The 23,580-nt window shown below is 39.4% G+C and overlaps 1 protein-coding gene across 2 annotated transcripts; it reads left to right on the plus strand.

Moving 5' to 3' along the window:
* The first annotated feature begins 26 nt into the window (after positions 1-26).
* LOC116723032 (integral membrane protein 2B) lies at positions 27-22,424 on the plus strand. 2 transcript variants are annotated; one of them, XM_032567551.1, is made up of 7 exons: positions 27-271; positions 17,699-17,869; positions 18,969-19,034; positions 19,191-19,334; positions 19,416-19,526; positions 20,494-20,644; positions 21,616-22,424. In XM_032567551.1, exons 1-7 carry the CDS (start codon positions 188-190, stop codon positions 21,702-21,704), a joined length of 816 nt encoding a protein of 271 aa, XP_032423442.1. In that variant the 5' UTR covers positions 27-187; the 3' UTR covers positions 21,705-22,424. The 2 variants fall into 2 exon arrangements, with proteins under 2 accessions (XP_032423442.1, XP_032423443.1); XM_032567552.1 differs by having other exon boundaries at positions 28-271; positions 17,699-17,830.
* The last annotated feature ends 1,156 nt before the right edge of the window (positions 22,425-23,580 follow it).

Here is a 23,580-nt window from a genome sequence, read left to right on the forward strand (position 1 = left end):
AAGTTGCGCAGCAGCTCCGTTGGCTACCTTGATGACCTCCGCGGCTTTGTTTTCACAACATACCAGACTTGGCCGAATAGGAAGTGCAACAACTTCACTTCGGAGCAACTTCTGATATCTTTTTGTCCTTTCAACCATTTTCTTTGTTGGTTTTCGCCTCTGGGAATCTGCCGCCGACGGTTTCAGGATGGTGAAAGTGTCGTTTAACACCGCTTTGGCCCAGAAAGACGTGAAGAAAGATGCTGAAACTCTGATCCCCGAGGACGAAACGGTGAGGCCGAAAATGGCTTTTTAAGCTGAACGGAGGGGAGCGAAAACTAAAGTGTTTTTTAGCCCGTTGGCGGTAGGCCAACGCATTGCGAACTAGTTTATGTTAATGTGGAACTTGCCGTTTAAAAAAAAAAAGAAGAAAAAAGTCGTATTTTTCCTGACATTAAAAACGTTTAAAAATTCGGAACTCGGCGGACGTTACTTCCTGATTTGGCTCTTAGTGTTTTATTGGACTTAAACACTAACAGCCATTAAAGGCACATTTTTACATACTTGTAAGATTTCGCTCCATTTTGTTTCGTTCCCACTCTTTAGGCAAAAGGTTTTGTTGCCAAAATGAAATAATTTAGTAATAATCCTTATGGTTTTAACAGACGTCGGGCTTTTTGATGGAGGCTTGTCCGTTTAAGACCGCGGCACGAGCGCAGTTGAGTTTCTTTTCCCTCTCGGTCTGTTTGGGAATCAAAACTTAAATAACGCATATAACTGTTGTTTTTAAAAAACCTAAGTCATAAAATAAACCAAAAAAATAATAGTAAGGAATTAGTTTCACCTGTTTTACCAAGTAGGTTTAGGTATTTACGGGTGTAATTTGGCTTAATATCGCGATATTGAAGTATTGTAAACTGCTTAGTGACCTTATTTCACCAAAAAAAAAAAAAAAAAAACCGTGTTGAACAAATAACTTATAGCGGTTTAAAACTAGAAATCTACAACACTTTCAATTGAGTTTATTTCAAATTGAAATAGTCATTTTTTATTGTAATTAGTCCTTTTGGAAACCTACTTTTTCAGTCCTGCTTTATCCCAGGAGACTTGAGGAGAATTACCTTTCTTCCACTAAGCACATTGTTAAAAGAGATTGACTTTATATTGTTGGAAAGCTTTTAAAACTAGTTTTTATTTTTATTTTTAATATTTAACAATCGGTACAGTAGTAGCATGTGTCCTTAACCCTTTTCTGACTTAACTGCTCTCAAAACAAAGTCCATCAAAGTGGGTTGACGTGTCTATTAGACCCAAAAATAGTAGGAGTTCCTGAGGTGCTTTTAATGAACAGGACAAACGATTTAGGTATTTGAGTTCTTATGTATTGGGCCTGCATTGCTATCTTAACTGTGTCAGCACTATAAAAGCGAACGGCTAAGCAGAGGAAGTCCTTGTCATCACATGAACTCTCACTCCCTTGGACAAATCACGCTGTGTTTTGTTGGGCTATCTAATCTCCTGACAGTTTCAGAAGGGAACGCTTTCCTTTCTACAGCTGATGGAAAAACGTGAGCGTGTCAGCAGTAAAAACCCGTGCGAGTTCTGGACGGTTTCCCCTGGTGGGCCGGGCTCGCTCACATGCGAGTGCAGCTCCCGAGTGTGACAGTTTCTCCCGAGGCCGTCTCTTTTTTTCTTTTTCAGACTCATGCATTTCGCCTTCCAAAAAAAAACACAGCGAGGAACGCCTTGGCGATGCGACGCTTGCAAAAGAGAAATGATTCAACCTTTCAGAGCAGCGCGGGTGTTAAATCTGTAGGGGTGAAGTTCTTCACAATCGCTTTTTCTCAGCCAAGTTGCCACCCTGTTGTGAAACAAACTTGTTTTTTTTTCTTATTCAAGCAGAGGAAGTTTTAGCTCTTTGCGTGCGAGAGAGAGAGAGAGAGAGAGAGAGAGAGAGCAGAGTCTCAGCTCTGTGCAGATAAACTGTTTGCTCGATTGCAAAATCGGATGTGTGCGTTTGGTGCAAGTCGGAGATAAAGTGTGAGAGACGACATTTTTCTGTACATTTTATGAAGACGGTTTTTCAATCTTGGTTTCAACAACGTGGCTTTTGTGGCCTGCAGTCTTGATTGGTTTTCGATCTCGTTCTCTCTACCCCTTCTCTCGACGAGTTTGGCGTTTCCTGTTTTGGGGAACGGAGTGCAGGCAAACACATAGCGGCTTCGCATTGAACTGGATAAAAAAAAAAAAACAGAAAAAAAAAAAAAAAGGCTGGATCTGAAATGTTCTTGTTATCAGTCTAATCCAACTCCTTTTATAATCATCCTAATCCTACAACAAAACACTGCAACTGAAATGCAAAGGGCTGTTTTAAAGGACATGATGACAGTGTTAAAGTGATATAAAGTGACACCGATCTGTGCTGAGCCAAAAAACTTTAAAAAACGGGCAGTAGCTCAGGGCCCAAATTTTGTGGGGGTGACCCACAAATTATTATTATAATTTTTTTTAATGAATGCATAGTTTGCAGACATTATACTTCATATAAGAGTCATATGTCCATATTATTACAACTCATGAGCGTTTGGGATTTGTATGTTGTTTTGAGACCATTTTCAAATGATATAATGGTAATGGCATAAAAATGCAAGAACACATTCTGAAAGATCAATACACTTTAAATTCTAATGAATATTTAACCCTGGAACTGGAAGACATTTTAAATAACCAGAATAAATAAACAAAACAACAGAAACGACAAGTAAAATGAATTATGATGGCTCTGTAAACCAAATTGTCCTTCAAAAAAAAAAAAAGGTCTAGTTGAGACCAAGGCACCACACTGAAGACTTTTCTCATCTAGTTTTTGGTAGAAAAAGGAAGAGAAAGGAGAAAAACAATCAATTGTGCAAATAGAAATTATTTATTTATTTATTATTTTAATTTATTAAACAATCGAATGATTTATTGCCTTTTGCGACAGCCCTGGTAATTTGCATTAGCAAAAATAATGTTTTTTTTTTTTTTTTTTAGTGAATAGGGTTTCCTGGTGTCCAGCTCAAGGGCCGGCATTCTTGTAAATCCGGCCCCGAATGTGTGGACTCTTTTTTACTTCTTTTTTTTTTGTTGACCGTTTATTACTTGAAACGGTTTTGTTAATTGTAGGGATACATTATGATTTTAAGTCCTTAACTGCTACTTAGAAATAAAAAAAAAAAGTGTCTTTAAGCTCCTCAACAAACAGGGAGTTTAGAGTAAATATGACCGCGCTTCTGTCAGCTTTCATTTCCCACATACCCAGATGCTCAGAGGAGCAAATTAGTCGGCCGACTCAGTCACAGACTGTAAACATGAAAAAGCTCCAAAGAATCGGAACGTGTTCGATCACGTTAGGCGTTTCCCAGCAGGAGTGATCCACTCAACAGAAGAACCTCCAAACACACGTCAATGCAGGGATTTCTGGGTCATGTTTAGGGCTGGATGATGTTGGTGTGTGTAGCAACAACTGTAAGACTTGGAGACAAATACACAAGTAGACAGTGTTAATTAGACCTGTCACAATAACACATTTTGCTGGACGATAAATGGTCCCAGTTCTTACTGAGATAAATGATAATATTGTCGTTTTGAGACAGTTTTCAAGTTAATACATTGATAATGGCAAAATAACACAAGGACTGATAAACTTTCATTTTGTAAATGAACTGCAAGCCATGTTAATTATCCAGGCACACAACCAACACCTGAAATAATATCAGTTATGATGTCTCTGGTTGTTATTGCAACAATCATACGTAACATGTACTTTCAGAGAAGGCGCGTATCCAACTACTGACGGGAAAATTTAGATTTCCATCTGAAGCATTTTTTCTAAACAAAGTTGCTCCTGTCATGCCTCTCCTACATCCTTTCTACCACTTAAGCAACAAGAGTTACTAAATACATGACTGGCATAGAACCTGATAGCTTGGTACTTACATATTTAACTAACATTTATTGCCGTCCAAACAGTTTCTTTCCATATGCTTGTTGTTTTCGGTACATTTTATGATGGAGAATAATTATTTTAAATATTGTTGCAGCCCTGAACCTGGTTAATTATTTAGTGAAACACACTTTAATAGGACATCTAATTCTCAAAACAATACAGCATTAGAACTGTGCAAATTAGTTCACATAAATGAGTATCTGTCTGTAATCATTTCTTTAAGAGGAGAGATATTTAACCTTGGATGTTAAAAAGCAGTTTATTATTTATATTTACAGATTACGGCCTCTCTTTGTAACTTTTGTCTTTCCAATATAACTAGAGGCTCTAGATTTTAATCTGTAATATAGCCTTGAATAAGGGGTGCGAAATTATTGGGACCATTTATATGTGAAATGTGGATGAATTTTATTTCATTGGGACAATGATAAATATTGATATATACCTCAAACGTCTCGTTAACTTTTGCTGTTTATTTTCACTAGTTGTTTCATGAGCGCAGCAATAGCAATATATATATATATTTTTTTAAAAATCAATAAATGGAGTTAGTGGTGCAATAAAAATGGCTAACAATACGTTTTACCATCACTTCTATCTGTATCTTAATCAATACTTCCAAATATGGAAATAAACTACATGTTTACCATCACAAATCAGCAGAATTTGATTAAAAATTTGAATTTGCTTCTTGTTTCCTCACTAGCAAAGGTGCTATTGCCTAGTAACGAGTCACTCCTATGGTGATGAAAGTAATTAGGACTGACGATGACTGTAGCTGCTGCAGCTAAAAACATGCTGCAGGTTTGTTTCTGTGGAAACGGTGGCTTCCTGTCTCCCTCATGGAGACAATCATCGCTTTTCACTGCGGGCGAACCGACAACCAACTTTTCCTGCATGGAAATAGTTTCTACGGCTCAGGAAGCGGGACGGAAGTATTCAAATGAATCCTCTCATCGTGTCGGTTATCATTTACGTCTCGAATGAAACCATGAAAATAATGATAATTTTAGTCGTCTGTGTGGGAAACAGACCCGCCTGCGTCGTAACCTGAACCGCCTTCAACGCCACCGTGTTTCTGTGTCACGAATCCTCTGTACTTGCAGGTGCAACAGAGGGGGCTTTCTCTTCCACTTTCCCCGAGTTTCCAGTGGCAGCGTTCAATCGGCCATTTTCATTGCTTTCTCAGCAAACGTTAGGAGTTGGAAAAGGGGCGGCAAGATTCGTCAGGTGACCAGCTGAGCTGGACCGGACTGATTAGAGTGATGGACAAACACTGTAACCAGAGTACCGCAGTGTAAACCGTCTGATGAGCTGGTGTGGAGTGACTCAGAGTGGATATACAGCGCTCACTAGCGAATTTTTGAACATTTTTCTCTCTTTCTCTGCCTGGTGAACGCCACTGTAGTCTCTCATTCATCAGCTATTCTCTACAAACTTAAAAACCTCAACTAACGACCAGAAATGCTTTGGGTAAAATATTTAAACGGGAGTATTGTTTTAGGGTGTTTTCACACCTGATAGTCCGTAACAAACTCACTTCAATTGAGGTCGAAATCGCACTGGCGGCAACCACAAAGGAAAAGGCGACAGGAAGTAGTTGGAGTGTAATGGCCTATCATGTTTTTTAATGACTTATTGCATGAACAAACTAATTCACTTGGGATTTATTATTTAATGGAAACACAGCAACTGTTCGACACTACCTGAATATTGACAAAGTTTTGCGCACATTTGTAAGGAAAACACAGCTGCTAAGTGCAGCTTCCTCCAGTGCTAGCCCTGTAAGGGCTGAAGTGCTTACAGGGCTAGCACTTTAGCCCTGTGCTACAGTCTGCTTCCTGCTTTTGGAGTGTTCTCTAGTCCGCTTGGTGTTCTCGTATGTATTCAAACCGCGCCAGAGTTCACGTCAACCAAACTGAGACCAAGGTTTTTGGTTCGCTTTCTTGGAGTTCAGTTGGGCGTTCACACCTTCCCAAACGAACTGACTAGCATTCAATTGAAGCGGACCAAACACCCTTAGTTTCTAATTGCCTTCAGGACCGTCTTTAGTAACACACATCCTCTGTGGTGTGTGTGATGTTGTTTAGCCTATTACAGACTCTTGAGAAGTGTCTCCAGAGGATTTCAGATTGAACATACTTACAGTGCAGGTTTTTGTCTAGTGGGTGCGTTCTGGATTAGACTTGTTGATAGCAGCTTTCAGCCTTCAGTCCCCTTCAGACATGTCCTGCTTTCTTCTCTAAAGCTTTATGACATTGTAAGTAAATGTATATCTGAATCAACATGTGGAGCTAACGTTTTCAATAAACTCATGTTATTTTTTGCAACCCTAACATGATTTCTGTTAATAATTTGGCCTCTAGCACATCTTAAAGCAAGTTCTGTAAGTTCACTCTAAACATGACTGAAGATGACTCTGTAGGGAAACCCCAGATGGAGGGGAAAGCTAACCTTTACCCAGATCAATTAAAAATCCCTTTAAAGGCAGTAGACATTGCTCTTTGTGTTTTCTGCTTTCCCAACTACCAATGAACAGGCAGCTGAGTTTTCAGTTGGAACTTTATCTATGCCCAGTGTTGATTTATAATCGAACTGCCATTATCTCCATTTTAGTTATTGTAGTAGGTAGAAAAGCAGAGTTTGAGAGGAAAATGACTTGGAGGACGTTTCCCAATAAGTGTCGCAGGCCTAACTTAACCTCTAGCTGGTTTATCTTGAGGTTGACACGATGGCGCGCCACAGCTTATCCCCTCACAGGTTCACACGTCACTCTGCGCGCTGCGCCGCGCTGCCGGCCCCGTGTATCAAAGGTCTCCGCTGAGCCGACTCTCTGTTAGACGGCAGCAGCTGCAGTGTTTGAGTCGGGAGGTGTAGCATTATCACCTTTCCCCACACGGATTTCTGAAGAAATACACTAAAATCTGGATGTGGGATATGAGAGTCTTATGGTTCCAATTGTTATGTTTAGGTCCAAGAAAAAAAAATGATAGAAATTTGGAGAAATCAGAACTTTTTGCCACAGTGGAGCTGACAGTCTTTTTCTACAACACATAAAATATTGTTGTTTTAAGATACTAAAAGAAAACCGTTCAGATTGAGCTCTCAACGTAGTATTTGAGCTAGAGTGCCCAATTTAAAAAAAACAAAAAAAATCTTAAATATTTTTGTTTTTAATCAAAGATGTGAGTTTTCAAATGAAAAAAGATCACAAATAGATCTAGTATTTGGTAGATCTATAGTTAAATTCCAGCTTAATATACGTTAGAAAAATAAACTTGTCAGTGTATGCAAGCTATGTGAAAATAGCATCAAAAACACACACACACAAAAAAAACATTTTTCTCATAATTGTTGAACAATTTGCAAAATTTGTCAAATCTAGAGTTTGGTTTTTCTTCAGTAAAACTACAGTTCTGATTTAATCACAATTAGACATAGTGGCGCACGATATATCAGCACTAACGTTTGTATTGGTCGATGTTAGTCGCTTTTAACATATCGGTATCGGTCCGAAATGAACAACCGATGTTTAGCTCCATCTTGTTCATCTATAAGGTCTTTTTTTCCAAAGGTGTCAAAATGGTAGAGAAATATAATATCGGTAAATATTCTTCTGGGCCTTAACAGCAATATTACTATCAGATATCGGTATCGGTCCAACTTTTCATATTACCCAGTTATAAATATATAAATAGATCATTAATGGACGGAAAAGAGCTTAAAAACTATAAATAACACTTTGTGTAACAAGCTTTTCAAGCCTTTTTCTACCCAGTTTTGCCAGCTTATGTGAAGCGCAATTGACATTTGAGAAAAGTTTCCTATTTTGTAAGATGTGTTTCAGATTGTTTTGTCTAAATTAGAACAGCTTATTTTAATTGAGGCTGATCCTGTGGTTCCCCCGCTGGGCGCAACGAGGACAAAGCGTCTTCTTAAAGCCTTCCCCGTGTTGTTGTGAAGTCCAAAGTACAGCTGCATGTAAAACTTGCTGTTACGTGGTTTGTTGTTTCACTTCTTACTGTTTGCGTTTGTTACGCCATGTCTGAAGTGACGCATTCAATGGACGACCAAAAAACTAGTTGTTGTTTTTTTTTTTTCTTTTTAAATGCGGTCACTAAACATAGTTTTTAAAAATTTGAATCCACTATGCTAATGCTATAGTAAATATACTGTAGTTAAAAAAAACAATAACCATTTCAACCCAGCTTGAGTTTTTTTATGTTTTGTTGTTGTAGGAAAACAAAACTTATGTGTCTGAGCAATCTTACGATCTCTTCTGAACGTTTTCTAACCCTTCACATTGCAACCCAACGTCGCCCAACGCCCTGCTAGAACCAATGACAGATGTGTTTATTTTGATGTAGTTATTTGACAAAAAAAGGACATGTAAAATCTTGATGTTTTTCTATACTCGTTCTTATTATCCACACTCCTGTTGAGGTCAGATTGTTTTTAAAGACACTAGTGGAAACCTGTGAGAAGCTGATTGCAGACCAGCTACCTGGATAGACAACTTGAATAATTTACTAAATAACATCAGTTTGTTTTCCCGGCGAACATCAACTAAATATTTACTAGAACTATAACTATAATTGCTGGGTCTCCACTGTATTTCTTTTGCTCAAGTCTGTGTACAAAAATCAAAATAACAAATAAATGTTAGAAATAGCAAATGTGATTGTAAATCTTGATACATTTCATTATTATCAGCAACGCGAGTAATTATTGCATTTCAGTTCCTGTTCTTCGTTTTCATTTTTTTGTAGTTAAAACTGAGAAACCATGATATTTTACTGAAGGCAATAAAACCTCAACAATCTCCAACACAACCCGGTCCAGTGCAGACATCTTTGTAGTTTGTTGTTAGGCTCATTTTAGCAACACAAATATTACAGGTAATCAGTTCACAAGACGTTTTTTCAGTAGCGCTGCACCGATCCGATGCTGCGCTACCGATCCCGATATTGAAACAAATTCTGTATCGGATATCGAGACAATGTGCCTGAACCATAAGGGCAGATCTAGTCAGTCTAATTCTATACTTTGTGCTCTTAGCGACGTCATTGCTGTATTATTTATTTAACATTAAGAATTCCTAATTTCACCTTTTCAGACTGTTGTGAACGATTAGAGAGAAGATTTGTTGCAGTTAATGTTTTACATATCTGACCATGGTAGTGAATCTGTTGTTTGTGTCAGTTTCAATTTCTTTATTATTTATCTTACATTGGCTGTTTTACTCCTAATTGCACTGACTGAACAATTTAAATTGGTTGTTGTTTGAGCAAGCTTGTAAAGCTAGCTAAATTTGTAATTCAGTAAATTTATGTTTAAAAAAAAATCTAACGTTTTAAGTCAATTCAGCACCGTTTTTCTGTATCGTATCGGCCGATTCTACCAATATCGGTACTGGTGTCAGAAGTGAAAAAAGTGGATCGGTGCGTCCCTATTTTTAAGGTTATTCTTACTGAAATGTTCTCATTTATTATAAGTAGAGCAAAACCAAATTTAAAAGAAAAAGTCATTTGTTGTTTGATATTAATCAAGAAAAGAACCCGATCTTGAACCGATCAAAAGAAAAGTCATTTTTTTCTGCTCAGATGACCTGATATGTTTATTCTCATCAACTTTGAAGATGAAAACCTTTGAAATTCAGATTCCCATTTGGTGGAGATCCTATAAAAGATTTGAAGAAAGAACGTTTTAGCTGGGTGTGCTGTTTGCCAGAAGGCTAATCATTAGTGAAAATAGTTAGATATTGCGTTTTATGCGGCTGTTGCAGTCAGCCTTCTCACCACATCATGAAACTGCTTGTGTAGGCAGTGGAGTTTCCTTCCACTTTCTGTCAACTCAAATCATCTTCTGAGCTGTTTTATTCCCGTTCAGGAGGAGCTTTCTGGTCCACTGACCACTGCTACACCTTCACATGACGATACAAGTTTGGATCACCGACCAAACATCTTGTTGGCTGCACAAGCGGTTTTCCAATCGGGCACTCTCTGGTTATCATCTCAGGCATGTGGACCGCTTGAAAAGGATTACAGCCTAATCAAGCAGAGAGGGACTCAGCCACAGAGCTCTTTGGCTCCCTCCCACCGAGCGCCGCCGGCCCACCACAACTCAAGAAGAGGGTGAGAGAGAGGTGGACTTAAGCAGACAGGCAGGAACCGAGTTTGGCAGCGCTGGGGTCCAGACAGCGCAGGTTCACACGACCGCTTCCCTCTTTTACCGCTGATGCTTAGCGCAACTTCATAAGCCGGGCATAATGGCGTCCTAAGAACAAGGCTGCTTCTTAGTGCCTGCTCCCAGACTCCTTAAAGCCGGCCGTTTTCTAGTGGAAGAGGAGGATTTAACTGTTTGTAAATCACTTAAACTAATCACACTGCGTTTTGTGAAGCTAAGTAATCCTCATGCGCGGTCTTAAGAGTCGGGTCATTTGGGTCCCCGCAAGCTTCTTACTCTGTACGCGGTCTGGTTGGGGGCACACTGACTCACAAAAGTTTTTTTGTTTGTTTTTTTTGTTTTTTTGTCTGCGTTGGTTTTTGGGAACTGACGGTCCGACGGGACACCCCCCCACAACCCTCATACTCTCCTGACCGTCGCGCTAAGAGAACTAATAGCATTGGTTGCATTTTAGGAATTTTCCAAGAAGACCTACTTTGGTTATTTGGGAGTGCACAGACCTTTTCTAGCATTTTCCTCTGAAATTCTTGCCATCAACAAAGTACTGATCTAATCCTCTGACCAGTCCTTCTCGGTAGCAGCGTAACCTGCCGGCTGCTAGTAGAGTTGAGGGTTTAGAGTTTCGTGTGTTTGTGTCGGTGCACTGAAATTAAAGCTGTTCTGGACAATGATACTCGGCCGTCGACACAGAAACGCAATCCTTCGCTCCCTTTGCTCAGTGGAAAAAATACTTTGAGCCAATTAGCTCTATTTCTATATAATATGGTCTTATTCGTAGATAGAGAACTAGATAAGCATGCCTTTAAAATAAATCCTTAGCTTTTAGTTACATAAAACATTTTAAACATAAATAATTTTTATATTTTAGAAGGGATTACGTAGAATTAATATATAAATGTAAATATATATTTTTGATGTTTATTTCATATGCATAGCATATGATGCTAATAAATTATTGATTCAAAAATAAATTCAGACTATTTTCTAGATCGATGCTGTTATATCTACAGTATATAGTAATGTTTACAGACCTGCTAGCGGCTCAGGATTTAGTTGTCTGTTGTCTTACAAGCCAGACTAACATGTCTCCTTCAGTGCAACATTTTTGTCGTTTCTTAACATCTAGTGGCTTTTCAGACCGTTGTGCAACTTCTTTATTCCAAGAAAACACAGGGAACTAGAAACTGAAGCTGGTGCAGACGCATTGAAGCGATGGCGCAGGCGCTCCTCCACCTGCGCCACTTAAATAGGCACTTCATTTTTTTTCTCCAGAATTGTCTTACAGAAATGACAATGTTGACTTTGAGATGTAAAAGCTTGAATTTACTCCCACATGGAGTAAATTATGGAAAAGTTCAGGAAGCTATTTATCTGTGAAATCCGTGTCAGTGCAGCTCATTTAACATTTTATTTACATGTATCATTTTCTGTGTGCAGAGTTTACCGCAGTGTATGAAAAGCCTGGCGGGCCACCAGGTTTTACTTGCGCCCCCACCAGACTTTTATTTTTTTTATGTTGGCTTTTCTAAGACTTTATAGTCGGTGTTTAGGGATTGTTCATTATGCCAACCAATAACACATAATCACCTAGTGATATTTTCACATTTCCTGTCAACTTCAAAGATTTTTTTAACTGCAACTAAATGTGAGCATTGAATTTACATTTCACATTGAAAATACAAACTAACTAAAATCACTGTTAGTCATACCATTTTTAAATATTAACCATTACAATAACTAGTATTGTTACAATGTTCTGACCACATTATAGACTCTTTACCTTCTAAAATGTTGTATGTTGCTTTAAACAAGTGGCACCAAACCTATGGCAAACTTAGTTTGAATGCATGGTACATATAAGTAATTAGCCAACGCTAGTAATATATTGTGATATTTTGTGAAGCCCTAAACACCTCTGCAGTGTTTTACACTATTTTTCTTTCATTTTTCTCTTGTAGCACAGTTGGTAAATGCAATAATAAAGGAAATAAAAACTGAATAAAATCAGCCAATAGTTGTAAGAAATTGTACAAATGAAGTGTTTGCAAGAACTCTCTTTTTAAAACCTCTGTTTAGATCATCAAAATCGAACAGAATTATTTTAAAATGGGAAACGAGAGTGGTTGTTCATTATTTCTGCGTACATCATGTTAGAGCTCTGTTCAAAACCAGCAAATTATTAATCTAATAATAACAATAGCCGTCACTCTGATGAATTACAAGCTCAACCAGGCATTATTGAAAGTGTAGAAGTGCCAGACATAATCACCTCAGTGTGCGCTGCGAGTGAAAATGATGTCTTTACACCTCTGTCTGTCTGATTACATCACGGCGTGACGTGATCATAGGTCATTTCAGCTTCCTCAGAATGAGCTGCGTCTACAGATAACCTTAACAAAGATGTGTGTGATACAAATAGGACAGCCTGTTTGTATCACACACAACCTTTCAGGACAGCCTAGAAAGGTCGGCCATTTTAAAAGGTAAAGTGTCTCCTTCCTTCCTGTTCGGTAGAGTCAATGAGGCATAAACATAGATTTCATGCCTTGTTTAGAAACAGTCTGCATGTAACATCAAGTATCTACTGCTCTACGTCCTGCGCACCATTTTTAGTAGTTTTTATTTTAGTTTTGATTACTGATGCCATACCTCACATATTTTAGGTTATCTGTGTTTATATTCATGCTTATTTAGATTTTTAGGCTGCTTTTTGTTTTGCCTATGTAATTAGTCTCCAAAGTTTAATTATCTACGTAATCTTTATAGCATGTAAAGCCCAAATCTGTGGTAGAAAAACTGCTTAACAGCTGAAATTAGTAGCATGAGGGACAAAAGGTCTCGACCAGAATGTCCCTTAATGCGTTTCCATTACACATGTGCGCCACACTTTGTTGAAACACAATTTGGTAATTGCTGTTTCTCTGTTAAATAAGAAACACAATTAAAGCACATGTGAATAAGTTTGTGCATGCCATAAGTCATTTAAAAACGCAGCAAGCCATCATCCTCCCACCACTTCTTGTCTTCTTCGTGGTTTTCGCCAGTAGCAACAGCCGAGTTGTTGATCACGTGATTTGCGTGATGCAAAAAAAGTATTTCTGTCACAGTTTTGCGAAGTACACTAGTTTTGATACGGCCGGAAAACCACCTCAAACGTTTTATCAAAAAACGTGAATTTTTTGACGCCTTTCCATGAAGCTAGTTTGTTTTCATAATTCCAACTTGCACAATTGTACGGCCAATGGAAGCGTAGTTAGAGACTCCCTAAGCCAGGGGTGGGCAACTCCAGGCCTCGAGGGCCGGTCTCCTGCAACTTTTAGATGCATCTCTACTTCAACACACCTGAGTCAAATAATGAGGTCATTAGCAGGACTCTGGAGAACTTGCCTGCACTTAGGAGGTGATTCCGCTATTGGATTCAAGTGTGTTGGACCAGGGAGACATCTAAGAGTTGCAGGACACCGGCCCTCGAGGACCAGGATTGCCCACCCCTGCCCTAAGCCATCAAGTTAGACCAACTTCATGAAAAAAAATAGTTTACTGGTGATGTCTTTCTTCTTATGAACATCTCTTTTTTTATGTCATTTGCTTTTGCGTCATTTCGATCACGTCGAATAACCCAAACGGGGCGATCAGACCACGGCTTCGTTTTAAGAAGACTTTCAGGCGACTGCACATACCGTTCCCCCTGCGTGTGAGGCATCAGCATGCTTGAATGTGCAGACAGAAGAGTGTGGTAATGAGGGCGTGTGCGTTGCGGTTGTGAAACGCTCGTCCGAAGGCCTGTCGGGTCTTGTTGGAGACGTTCTACGGTGAGGTGGTAAAACAGGAAAATCGGAGCGTCTGCGTCCAGAGGCGACTTCCAGAAACGTCCTGATGTGTGGAAGGCCTGCTTGTCTTCTAACTCCCACTTAGGACTAAATAAAGATTGAAATAGAGATAAATATCAGATTAACTTATCATCATAACTACACATTTAAGTATGTTTTTTTGTTTGTTTGTTTTTACCTTTGTACATGGAAAACAGTTTTCAAGTATTTAGTAAGCATCACTTCCTTCCATCCACTCCCTACATGTGTGTGGGCTCCCTCTAATAAAATCAACCTTTAATCTTTAACCTGCCAAGCCTGTATAAACCTACACACAGAACCGAACCTCCTGATTAAAAAAAAAACAACAACCTCACAGCACCTGGTTTAGGGTAACAGGGTGGTTTAGGGGAACGCCAAGCTGAAAAGTACTCAAATGGACATCTTATTTTTCGACAAAAATCTCTCTCCGTTGTAGTTTTTGGCTCGTCAGACTCGTTTCTGTAGCATGAACGGGAGCGGCTGGACATCTCTGTAGTAAACGCCGTTTGGACTAGGCTCGTTCGTGCCTCATTGTTGAAAACATTTGGAAGCCATTTGACAAAAACCGCCTGTTCAGAAAGTTCGGTTCTGAAGCTCAGAACTGAGCTTCAGAACCGAGCTGCGTCATTTTCTCATTCGGGTTCCTCTTTTTATCCTTTTTTAGTGTCGGTTCCTTTTTCCCAGCCTCAACGTCAAGACCCTCCTCAACGGCTTCCCAGCCCGTCAAAACTGACCACATCTTATGCAAAGGTCTTCTTTGCCCCAAAACAACTTTTCCTTGGTTCCTCTTTTTCTCAACAGTTGCTCTGCTCCTCTTATCGGTGTCCAGGAAGCGTTATTGTTTTTCTTTTTGAATTTCCTGTATGCTGAAGGGAAGCTCTGAAAGTGCTGACTGTCCAGCTGCGTTGTTTTTCTCGTGAATGAGGCGTTTTGTGCCAACTTCGGTTCAGACAAACGTTCTGAATACAAAAGCCGCACGTCACACTGGTCGGCGTTATTAATTGTTACGTCTTCTAAAACAACATGCTCTGTTAGTTCCGCTTTGCAATTATGCACTGCTTTTGGTTTGGTCTCGTTAAAAAAAAATAGATCCAGTCAATTGTGGATTTTCTAACACGGAAACATAGGAAATGCTTAAGATTGAATGAATACTTTTGGGATAACAGCAACACAATGGCTACATAAAACAAACAAAAAAAAAGCCTTCTGTTATATTTTTACTCTGACTTTGTGTTGACGGGAGGAACATGGCATTGTGTCCTTGAAGTCAAACCAAGTCTGTGTGGAACATTTCACTAACAAGGGCAATTCAGAGTGATTTACATCACCGTTTATGAAACAAAGAAGACTGCATTTTGTCAAATACCGTGATCAAATCGTTAAGCACATCGAATGTATTAATTAATATTCCAGTTATTATGAATCAAAGGCAGGCCGGGTTTTTAACCTTGATTCAAAGGAACTCCGTGTTTCTGCAGTTTTGCAATTTTCTGGGAGTTCCAGGTTTGTGGTGCATGGAGGCTGAATGTTTTTTAAAAAAGAAAAAAATATCCAGTGTGTTGGGAAACATTTTCTTTAAAAAAAAACAACAACATACATACATGAATAAAAAGATCTCTAAACCAAAAATTGACTTTGAAAGTTAAAACAGTTTGTTGCTTTCCTTCCTGTTCCTGCTTTGTGCCGCCTGTCGCTGTCTGTGGGAACAACAGCAGGAAGTGTTGGTGTCCCTGAGCTGAACTGGATGGTTTTGCTGTAAACAGACGACATGGCTGCTGTTCAGAGATTAATTTTAGTTTTACTTTCAAGTTGTGTCATATCAAAAGGGGAATAACACAGATGTTGACTATTTTACAACCTGTAGAGTTGGACTTTGGCGTTTCTTGGAAGAGCCTGCTGTTTCCTCACGCTTCTCTTCTTCTGATGGGGGTTTACACAAAACCGCAAGACCTGACATAGTTCAGCTCATGCAAACAGGAAGCAAGGCTAGGCACAATTAGGTGGTTTTGAAGGAACTACTTGCACTTTTACACAGATATACTGTATATGTCTGTCTTTCAGACTTGATGCTTAGATTCTGCAAAGTGAGGTTGAGAAACATTACTCGTCTGTTTCTCGTTTCACTGCTTCTTTTGTGTGTTTGTTTTCTCCTCCCTCAATCTCCGTGCATTGTGGTCTGCTTTGTGATGAGTCACGCTATCCTCTATGTTCTTGTAAAAAGATGTGAAACCTTCATCTGATCTAATAGAAAAAAAAGTGTTTGTCTTTTTTGCACAAAGACCCACTTTGGCCTGCCGTCACACCCTGGCCTCTGGTTGACCCTGGCCTCTGGTTGGTGGAACAAATCCACTTTTTTCACTTCTGATACCGATACCGATATTAGGTTTAGTGTTGGCGGATACCGATCCGATACAAAAAAAAACTTTAAACGTTTTTCTTTCAATTTTTTTAACGCAGACATAAATGTACTGAATTACATTTTTTTTTTTTGACAACTCTCCACCAGTACAGCAGACTTAAATACACCAAGCTTGGTCAAACATGCAAAAGCAACTTTAATTTGTACAGTCAGTACAATTAGCCGTATAACAGCCAGTTGTCATACAAACAATAGACTGACCGGTAACACTTTATTTGATGGGTTGTGCATAAGACTGATATGACGTGACACCTGCCATGAATATGAAGGAGTCGTTATGAATGTCTATGACTGTTATCATGAAGTGTCATTCAGTAAATACTGAGACTTTTAATTCAAAGTAACTGTAAAGGTTTCATTAAAAGTGCCAACATTGCAATATTTTGTAAATAATGACACTTTAATGCAAAGTTGGCACTTTTAATGCAACTTTTAGAGCAACTTTGCATTAAAAGTGTCATTATTTACCGAATGACACTTCATGACAACAGTCATAAACTCCTTCATGTTCCTAACAGGTGTTATGTCATGTTTATAACGGTGTCATATCGGTCTTGTGCACACCCCGTCAAATAAAGTGTTACCGACTGACCTTGGTCAAATATGTAAAAAAAAAAACATTCAGAAAACCTTATTTCAGATGGTTCAGACATTTCAATTAGGAATTATAGGTATAATGTTAAATTAGCCCCACCACAATAAGAAATTTTGCTAGACGATAAATTGTCCCAGACGTTTTTGCGGCAGATGATAATTGTGTTGTTTTGAGACCAGATTGATAAACTTTAAATTTTAATGAATTTAACACTGGACCTGGAAGACATTTTAAACATCTAAAATAAAGAGAACAACAGAAACAACAAACACAAAAAATGAATTGCAGCGTGTCTGTCAACAAAATTGTCTTTAGCTGAGACCAAAGCACCAGACTGAAGACTTTTGCCACCCAGTTTTTGGTAGGAAGAGAAAAACGATGGATCGTGCAAATGGAAATGATTGAGCTTCTTATTTTGTTATGCGATTGATTGATGTATTGCTTATTGCGACAGGCCTATGTAAAATTAATAATAAACACATGAGTTGGCTTGGAGCACAACACATAGAGTTAGACTGAGGACGATAAACTGCAGTTCATGTTAAAGAACCCTTCAGCTGTCTATTTAAATAAAAGCACAGGTGAAACAATACCTAAAGACATAAGTCATTGTGTTATTAATGGGGAAGCTAGCAGCAGTCGACCAATCCCTGACAGCCTCTCTTCTCTCTCCCCTGCAGGATGCCGAGGCGGCTGTGCTGGTCCGTCGCCAGTCTCGAACCTGGTGCTGGTGCATGTGTCTGGGGCTGGCCCTCATGCTGTCTGGGGTGGTGGTGGCAGGAGCCTACCTCTACCACTACTACAACCTGGAGGTGAACACAAAGCATTATAGCGCTGCGGAAGTATCTCAAGTGAGGACACAAAAAGATGTGGGATATTGGGTATTTCTGGCAGAGTCCTGTGTCTTTTCTTCACCCCACAAGGTTTCCATGGAGTTTAGGTGTGAAGACAGGTCTAGTGACACAACCATCTGCCCAATCATTGTCTATATACTCGGTTATTCTTGCTGGGTCTGGCGTCTTATTTCCAGCAGTCATTGGGGGAGAGGCGGGGCGACACAATGACACACAAACACACCCTAAGGGCAATTTAGAGAGACCAATTAGTAGTCATGTTTTTGGTCTGTGGGAGAAAGCCCGAGTGCCCAAAGAGAACGCCACGTAGGCACAGGGTCGACGTGCCAACTCCATGAAGAAAGAAGCCAGGTTGGGATTCCAACCCAGGACTTTCTTGCTACAACGAAACACCAATGTATGGATAAGCGGGCAGACAGTAGGACTGAGCGATGAAACGACAACGATATCTGTTGGGATGGACACACGATCAACATTGATAGAAAATACTTCAAATAGGACGTTCAATAGTTTCACTGAGCTCAAATCCAGAGCCGTACAACATTCTGGGGGAATGCAGGCAAAGGCCTCAACCACATTTAACCACTCAACCTTCCACAGGTAGCTAGGAAAAGTGGGTGACATCAACTAACTCACTCACTCTTGTTGGCTAGCAACAACCTGCTAGGTTTATAGTCGGCACTTTGAACCACGCATTGGCCTGGAATGCCAGCGAGGTCAATGCACGTGTGGAAATTTCACAATATTTTGATGTTTATTTTGACATTATTTTGACGTTTGAACGTGCAAACATCACGAACGACATGACGTTTGCACGTTCAAATAGGCGTCCAAATATTATACGCCATTAACGTGTAAACAGTGTGTAAAGTATGTGTGAACGGCACGTCAGCAAAGCGTAAAATATGCCTTGCTCTGTTTCAAAAGCGCAACTAGAACTAGAAACATTTTCATCCGGATGTGAACCCTAGACGGATGGACGGCCGCAATACGTGTCTGTAGCGACCGGACAGGCACACTTAGTGTTTACAGAATCATTGTCAAAAATCTCAATATATGTTTCTATAAATGTTTTCTTTTTCTCCCCTTACCAAAGCCGGAAGATCAGGTCTTCTTCTGTGGTGTGAAGTACGAGGAGGACTACATGGTCCCCGATGAGGAGGTTTGTGAAAAATGCATTTTCTTATTCACATGCCCTGAAGGTATTTAGCTTTCTCTTTTTTTTTTTTTTTTAGAGATAAGTTTTTAAAAATTTAGCTGCCAAGCAAGCCTTATTTCAAAGCGACCATGTTGAGTCCTGTACCGGTGCGGTCCACAGGTGGATATGCCAAACAGGAACTTTGAGCGACTGCTGGAAGAGAAGATCAGGGTGCTGGAGCGGGACCAGGTGGAGTTCATCAACGTGCCCGTGCCAGACTTCGAGGACGGAGACGCTGCCGACATCGTCCACGACTTCCAGAGGGTGAGGAGCCGCACAACTCGGAGAGAACGGAACGTTTGACGGAGGAGTGCTTAACGTGCCGTTTTTTTTCCCCTCTCCCAGAGGTTGACCGCCTACCTGGATCTGCACCTGAACAAATGCTACGTCATCCCACTCAACACCTCCATCGTCATGCCTCCCAGAGATCTTTTGGATCTGCTCATGAATATCAAGGTAGCACAAGGTTTTTCCCTGTGACGTAAATCCAGGCTGATTTCCTCTCAGGGAACTCGACATGTGTTTGTTGTTAGTTGGTCGGAATGAAAAACGATCTAATTCTTTGTGACATCGTAGCGTTTTCGAAACGCCGTGACGTGTTGGAACAGATATTCACACGGCATTTTTTTTCTCCCCTTAATGCAACACAAGGCCTGATGCAGCATGTGCAAGTCCAAAGGAATGCATACGTCACATTATTCTTACAACACTGAAGCAAAGTGTTATATTGTTGTTCTCCATGCACAGTAAATTTAGAGGACATGCGGCCTCCAAAAAAGAGCTAAACCCAGAATGTAATGACGAATCTACGACAGCCTGTTACGGCCATTGTAGATGGAAGAAGAAAAGGGATCATTTTTGGCCAAAAAGCGTCAAAGTTTTCTAGAAAAAAACTTTAAAATTCTTTAGTGTGAAAGGTCAAAAAATTTGCTAGAAACAAAACCACAAATTTTGAGACCAGTCTCAGAAACTTTTGAGAAAAAAAAACCACAAAAAATTCTGAGTTGCAAATTTTTAGATTAATCTTAGGAACTTTTAAAAAGAAATCAAGAACGTTTCTGAGTTTGGAAAGTCAAAACTTTTGCTAGAAAAAACTGCAACATTTTGAGATTAATCTCAAAATTCCTTTGTTGGAAATTTCTGTTTCAGAAGTTGGAAAATGTCACCTTTTGATACTCAGAAATGTACACATTTCTTTCTGGAAAATGTCAGAAGTTCTTTTTTGGCCCCACTCCCGTGCCTCTCCTTTTTTTTCTATCTGCAACGGCTCTGATACGCTGTTTGCAAATCTCTTCTGGCGGTCGGCATTCTTTAGTCTGTTGCTACAGAATAAAACAGAAGAAGAAAAAAATATATTTAAAAAAAAAAGAGAGCGAGATGACCAGATTTCTCTGTGACAGAGATGTTTTCCCCCCTCTGCCAGTCTGGCTCCTACCTGCCCCAGTCGTACCTGATCCACGAGGAGATGATGGTGACGGAGCGTCTTGAGAACGTCGACCAGCTTGGGTTCTTCATCTACAACCTCTGCCACGACAAAGAAACCTTCAAGCTGCAGCGCAGAGACACAATTCTGGGTGTGTAGCTTTTCCACATAACACAACAACACACACCAACAAAACACTGAACCACTCACCAGGTAAATGAGCTGTAAGCACATATGATTTCCACATCTTAAAAGTCTTCAAACTTGACAGCCATACATTTGGCTGTATTTTCTTTTAGGATTTTGTGCCGTGCGCAACTGTTAAGTGGAAGGAAACGATAGTTTTCAACACATTTTTGTTGTGGGAAAAAAATCGACACTGTGAACACCGCCGTCCTCGAGTGTCCAGTGGAGAGATCTGGGTCCCAGCACCAGATTGTTGTGGACAAAAAGATGTATTGCCAAGCACTGTTAGATGAAAATTACTCATAACATTAATAAAATCTCAGTGTATTACCTCCTAATGACATTTTCCACCACATTTTACAACATAAAAACAAAAAACATTTGTATTCAGCTGTTTTTAATTTGAAATTTTTTTGGAGTTCTTATTGTCTTTTTTTTCAAAATAGCTAAATCTCTTAGATATTGGATAAAAGGTACCCATGAACAACCATTTTTTTCCAAGTCTTGCTGCCGTTTTTCAATTGGATTTATGTCTGGCCTTTGACTAGGCCATTATAACAAGCGACTGTACTTTGAGCAGAACTATTCGTAGCGTGTGTTCTTTCAGTTTTTTCTCTTTTTTCACACTTATTACTAAGTACATGGCTTCTGAAGGCAATTGTGGTATTTTTATTAAAGGGTATTATGAAAAAGGGGTTGAATACAAAAGGAGGTCACAGATGTTTCTGTCTACAAAGTTTTTCCTTCCACTTAACATTACTTGTGCTGGTCAGAAATCCAAAGAAAACACGTAAAAATTTGCGTTTGAAAAAATGATTAGATGTGGCGAAAATTGAAGGCCTTTGAATACGTTTCCAAGGCGACTGCGCTAACTTAGCAGAGGACCCAAAGTGCCGTCTACACGAGGTAACGAAGAATCTTTATTCCGTCTCACAGGTATGCAGAAGCGCGAAGCTCTCAACTGCCACAAGATTCGTCACTTCGAGAACAAGTTTGTGGTGGAAACTTTGATCTGCGAGCCTTGAGACGCCTCGACCGCAGCTCTTAAAGTCGCAGGCGCCTGGGCGAGATCGTGTTCTTCATCGTCACCCATTTGTTTTTCTGTTCTGCAATAAAGAGTTTTGAGCAAGAGAGAGGAGTGAAATGTGAAGCTGTGTGGTAAATATCTACTGAATGTTAATTTAGGTAAAAGCTTATTATTTTCTGTTTCTTTTTCTGCTTGGGAATCATCTAGGATGCTATGATGCCTAGTCAAATATCCACGTATAAATTATTTTAATCGAAACGTCTGCGGAAAATAGCAACAGTTTGCTTCTATAGATATGGGTGTTGTTTGCAGTTCTTTAAGTATGAATATAAAACCTTCGGAAACAGGGCATCCTTTGTACCGCTGATTGTAGTTTTCCAACCTCAGCAGACTAGGAAGATGTTTTTTTTTATGTTAGCTGTAGCTAATAACTTGCTGCACCAATTGTCTGGAATACATTCTTAATAGGAAATTACAGAAAAATACTTTTCTTTAAACTCTGAAAACGACAGGCAAAAACTGGAAAGGGAAATCCATAGGAGTAAGGGCTAGCAGGAAGCACACTTATGTTAAGGTCTTTTTCAAATGTGTTTTTTTTTTTTTCCTAAAAGTTTCAGTTTTGATAACTTTTCTTTTTGTTTTTCTTGTACTAATTTGTGTATATAAGCTCTTCAATGAACTCAATAAACCAAAAAGTGGATTTTAAATAACCCCCCCAGCTGTCTGCGTTGTCTTTAATTTATTGTCATTGATTTAATGGTGGCTTAACTATACTTCTTCTCAGCATCACACAGGTTTAACATGCTAAATGTTGTATGGGTGCTGACAGGGTGTCCTCAGCAGCTGTCACTGCTCGTGCCATTTGATCGCAGTGGAAATTCATTTGTGATTAAAGTCTCTCCCCAGCCCCTAACACAGGAGGATCAGGGGAAAGAACCAGGAGTTAAGATGGACGGGTCACTTTGAAAGCACAGAGGAGGGTTTTCACATCACAATTTGGGGGCGTTGCCATTACATTTACTCACACCACTGTATTAGAAATTAGTTTTATTCTTATGTTTATTTTTGATACTTTTAACGTTTATATTTACTTCAGTTAATCTTTTTTTTTTAATACTGTAAATGTCATACCAAGTCACTCGTCATTTCCTTGCAGTCTAAAATAAGGTAAACATATTTAGCTAGTTTTGTCAGAGTAATGGATAAAGAACCACAAACACTTTCTTGTCTTCTTTCATTCAAAGTTACATCGATTTTTTAAATTTTTATATTATTTTTATTTTAGCTCCGTTATAAATTTGGACGTTAAAAACAATCTTAACACAGTCTCGGGAGGATTCATTTTTAAGAACCTTTTACAGGTGCAGCACCTGACCTTGTGGAGGTCATATGTGGAGAGGTCATATGTGGAGAGGTCATATGTGGAGAGCTCCACCGGGCGTTTTAGTCTGACTTGAATGTGACAACAGCAAAATGAGCTGCGAATGAATCTCCAAATCTCTACTCTTGTTCTGAGGATTTAAATAACCGCCGTGTCTTTGCACATCGGCTTTAAAGAGCAGGCAGATGAGAGATTTAGATTTCTGTGTCACTTAGGTGACGGCGTGTCACGTATCTGGGTCATATCAGTTTCCCTTTTTGAAAAAGAGGAAAAAAACTTAATTCTCAGTCGCCAGACTGTGTGGCCTTTTAAGGGACATTGTTTTCTAACCACTAAAATATATTTTTGGATTATTAAAAGTAACAGCATTTTAAGATTTTTAACAAAGCTTAAAATTCACTGTTGTGAAGGGAATCTTGAGCTTTCTACCGATCAGTGATGGGGGAAAAAAACTACAGCTCCCAGTGTTCTCTGCGGCACCTTCTCTAGCTCG

The sequence above is a fragment of the Xiphophorus hellerii genome, chromosome 7 (genome assembly GCF_003331165.1).
Source record: "Xiphophorus hellerii strain 12219 chromosome 7, Xiphophorus_hellerii-4.1, whole genome shotgun sequence".
Lineage (NCBI taxonomy): Eukaryota > Metazoa > Chordata > Actinopteri > Cyprinodontiformes > Poeciliidae > Xiphophorus > Xiphophorus hellerii.